This window comes from Hydra viridissima, unplaced genomic scaffold, assembly GCF_058129835.1.
Source record: "Hydra viridissima isolate aposymbiotic clone 2 unplaced genomic scaffold, HvirCarnegie_v1 scaffold_6, whole genome shotgun sequence".
Classification (NCBI taxonomy): Eukaryota; Metazoa; Cnidaria; class Hydrozoa; order Anthoathecata; family Hydridae; genus Hydra; species Hydra viridissima.
Window position 1 is genome coordinate 9,438,975 of NW_028324305.1, and position 1,072 is coordinate 9,440,046.

The 1,072-nt window shown below is 32.5% G+C and overlaps 1 protein-coding gene across 1 annotated transcript; it reads left to right on the plus strand.

The window, feature by feature from the left end:
- Positions 1-337: 337 nt before the first annotated feature.
- Positions 338-685, plus strand: LOC149886943 (uncharacterized). The gene has a single exon (XM_090091454.1). It carries the CDS (start codon positions 338-340, stop codon positions 683-685), a length of 348 nt encoding a protein of 115 aa, XP_089947580.1.
- The last annotated feature ends 387 nt before the right edge of the window (positions 686-1,072 follow it).

Below are 1,072 nucleotides of genomic sequence, written 5' to 3' on the forward strand. Positions count from 1 at the left end.
AACGCTATTTTTTTAAGTTGGTTGCAGTTTTCTTAAGCATTCCTTATAATGAATTTTTGTCACTTAAATGGGCATAACTTTTAGTAGAATCATTAGTTTTTTATGAAATTTTCACCATCGTAATACTGATTTAAAGCTCTTTATAATGATGTATAATAATGAAATATTTGAATAGTTTAAGAATTTTGCACACGTACCTACATTAAGAAAATTAAAGTTTCATTAAGAAAAATGTATTTATGCTAAAATTAATTTATTGGATATAATATTTAACTTCACTTGAATTTAAAAAATAATGGGAAAATCAAAGTAATCGTCAAGAGAAAAGAAAAATCTAATGAAATGTACTGTAGAGAAGGTTCCTTATAAGCAAATTTCTGAGCTTTATGTGGCTAAATCAACAATTAGCGTGCTAGTTAAGAGATATAGAAACCAAAAGACACTTGAAAACAAGCATCGTTCAGGCAGGCCAAAGATAACTACAGAACATCAAAACAGAATTTTGGTAAGAAAATCAAAAAAAGATCCCCGCAAAAGCGCTGTCGAATTAAATAGCATTTCGAGCAATAAATGTGTTGTTAAGTGCAGCGTAGATACTACAAAATGTTGCCTGCGTCAGCATAATTTGTTTGGTCATCGTCCTGCCAAGAAACAATTAATTTTATTAAATAATCGCTCAGCTTAATTGAAATTCGCAAAAGATCATATGCATTGGACTTCCAAATAATGGTCAAAAGTCTTATTCAGTAAAGAATCAAAGTTTTTTATGTTTGGTAGCAATGGTATCAAGGACATGAGACGTCCGAAAGATGAAAGACTTGCTCCTAAGTATCAAATGCCAACAGTTAAACCTGGTGGGGGAAATAATGGTAAGGGCCCGCACGGGAAATATTTTTGGAAGGGGCCCGCACGGGAACTGCATGGAATGTGACCCACAGAGAGCGTTTGTTAAGCTTAACTTGTGCATCTTGGAACCAATCTACGGCCTGTATGACCACACACGTATTTGAAACTTAGTAAACCTGTTATACTTTATAATTTAATTAATAGTCAAATATATATTGAAGTCTAA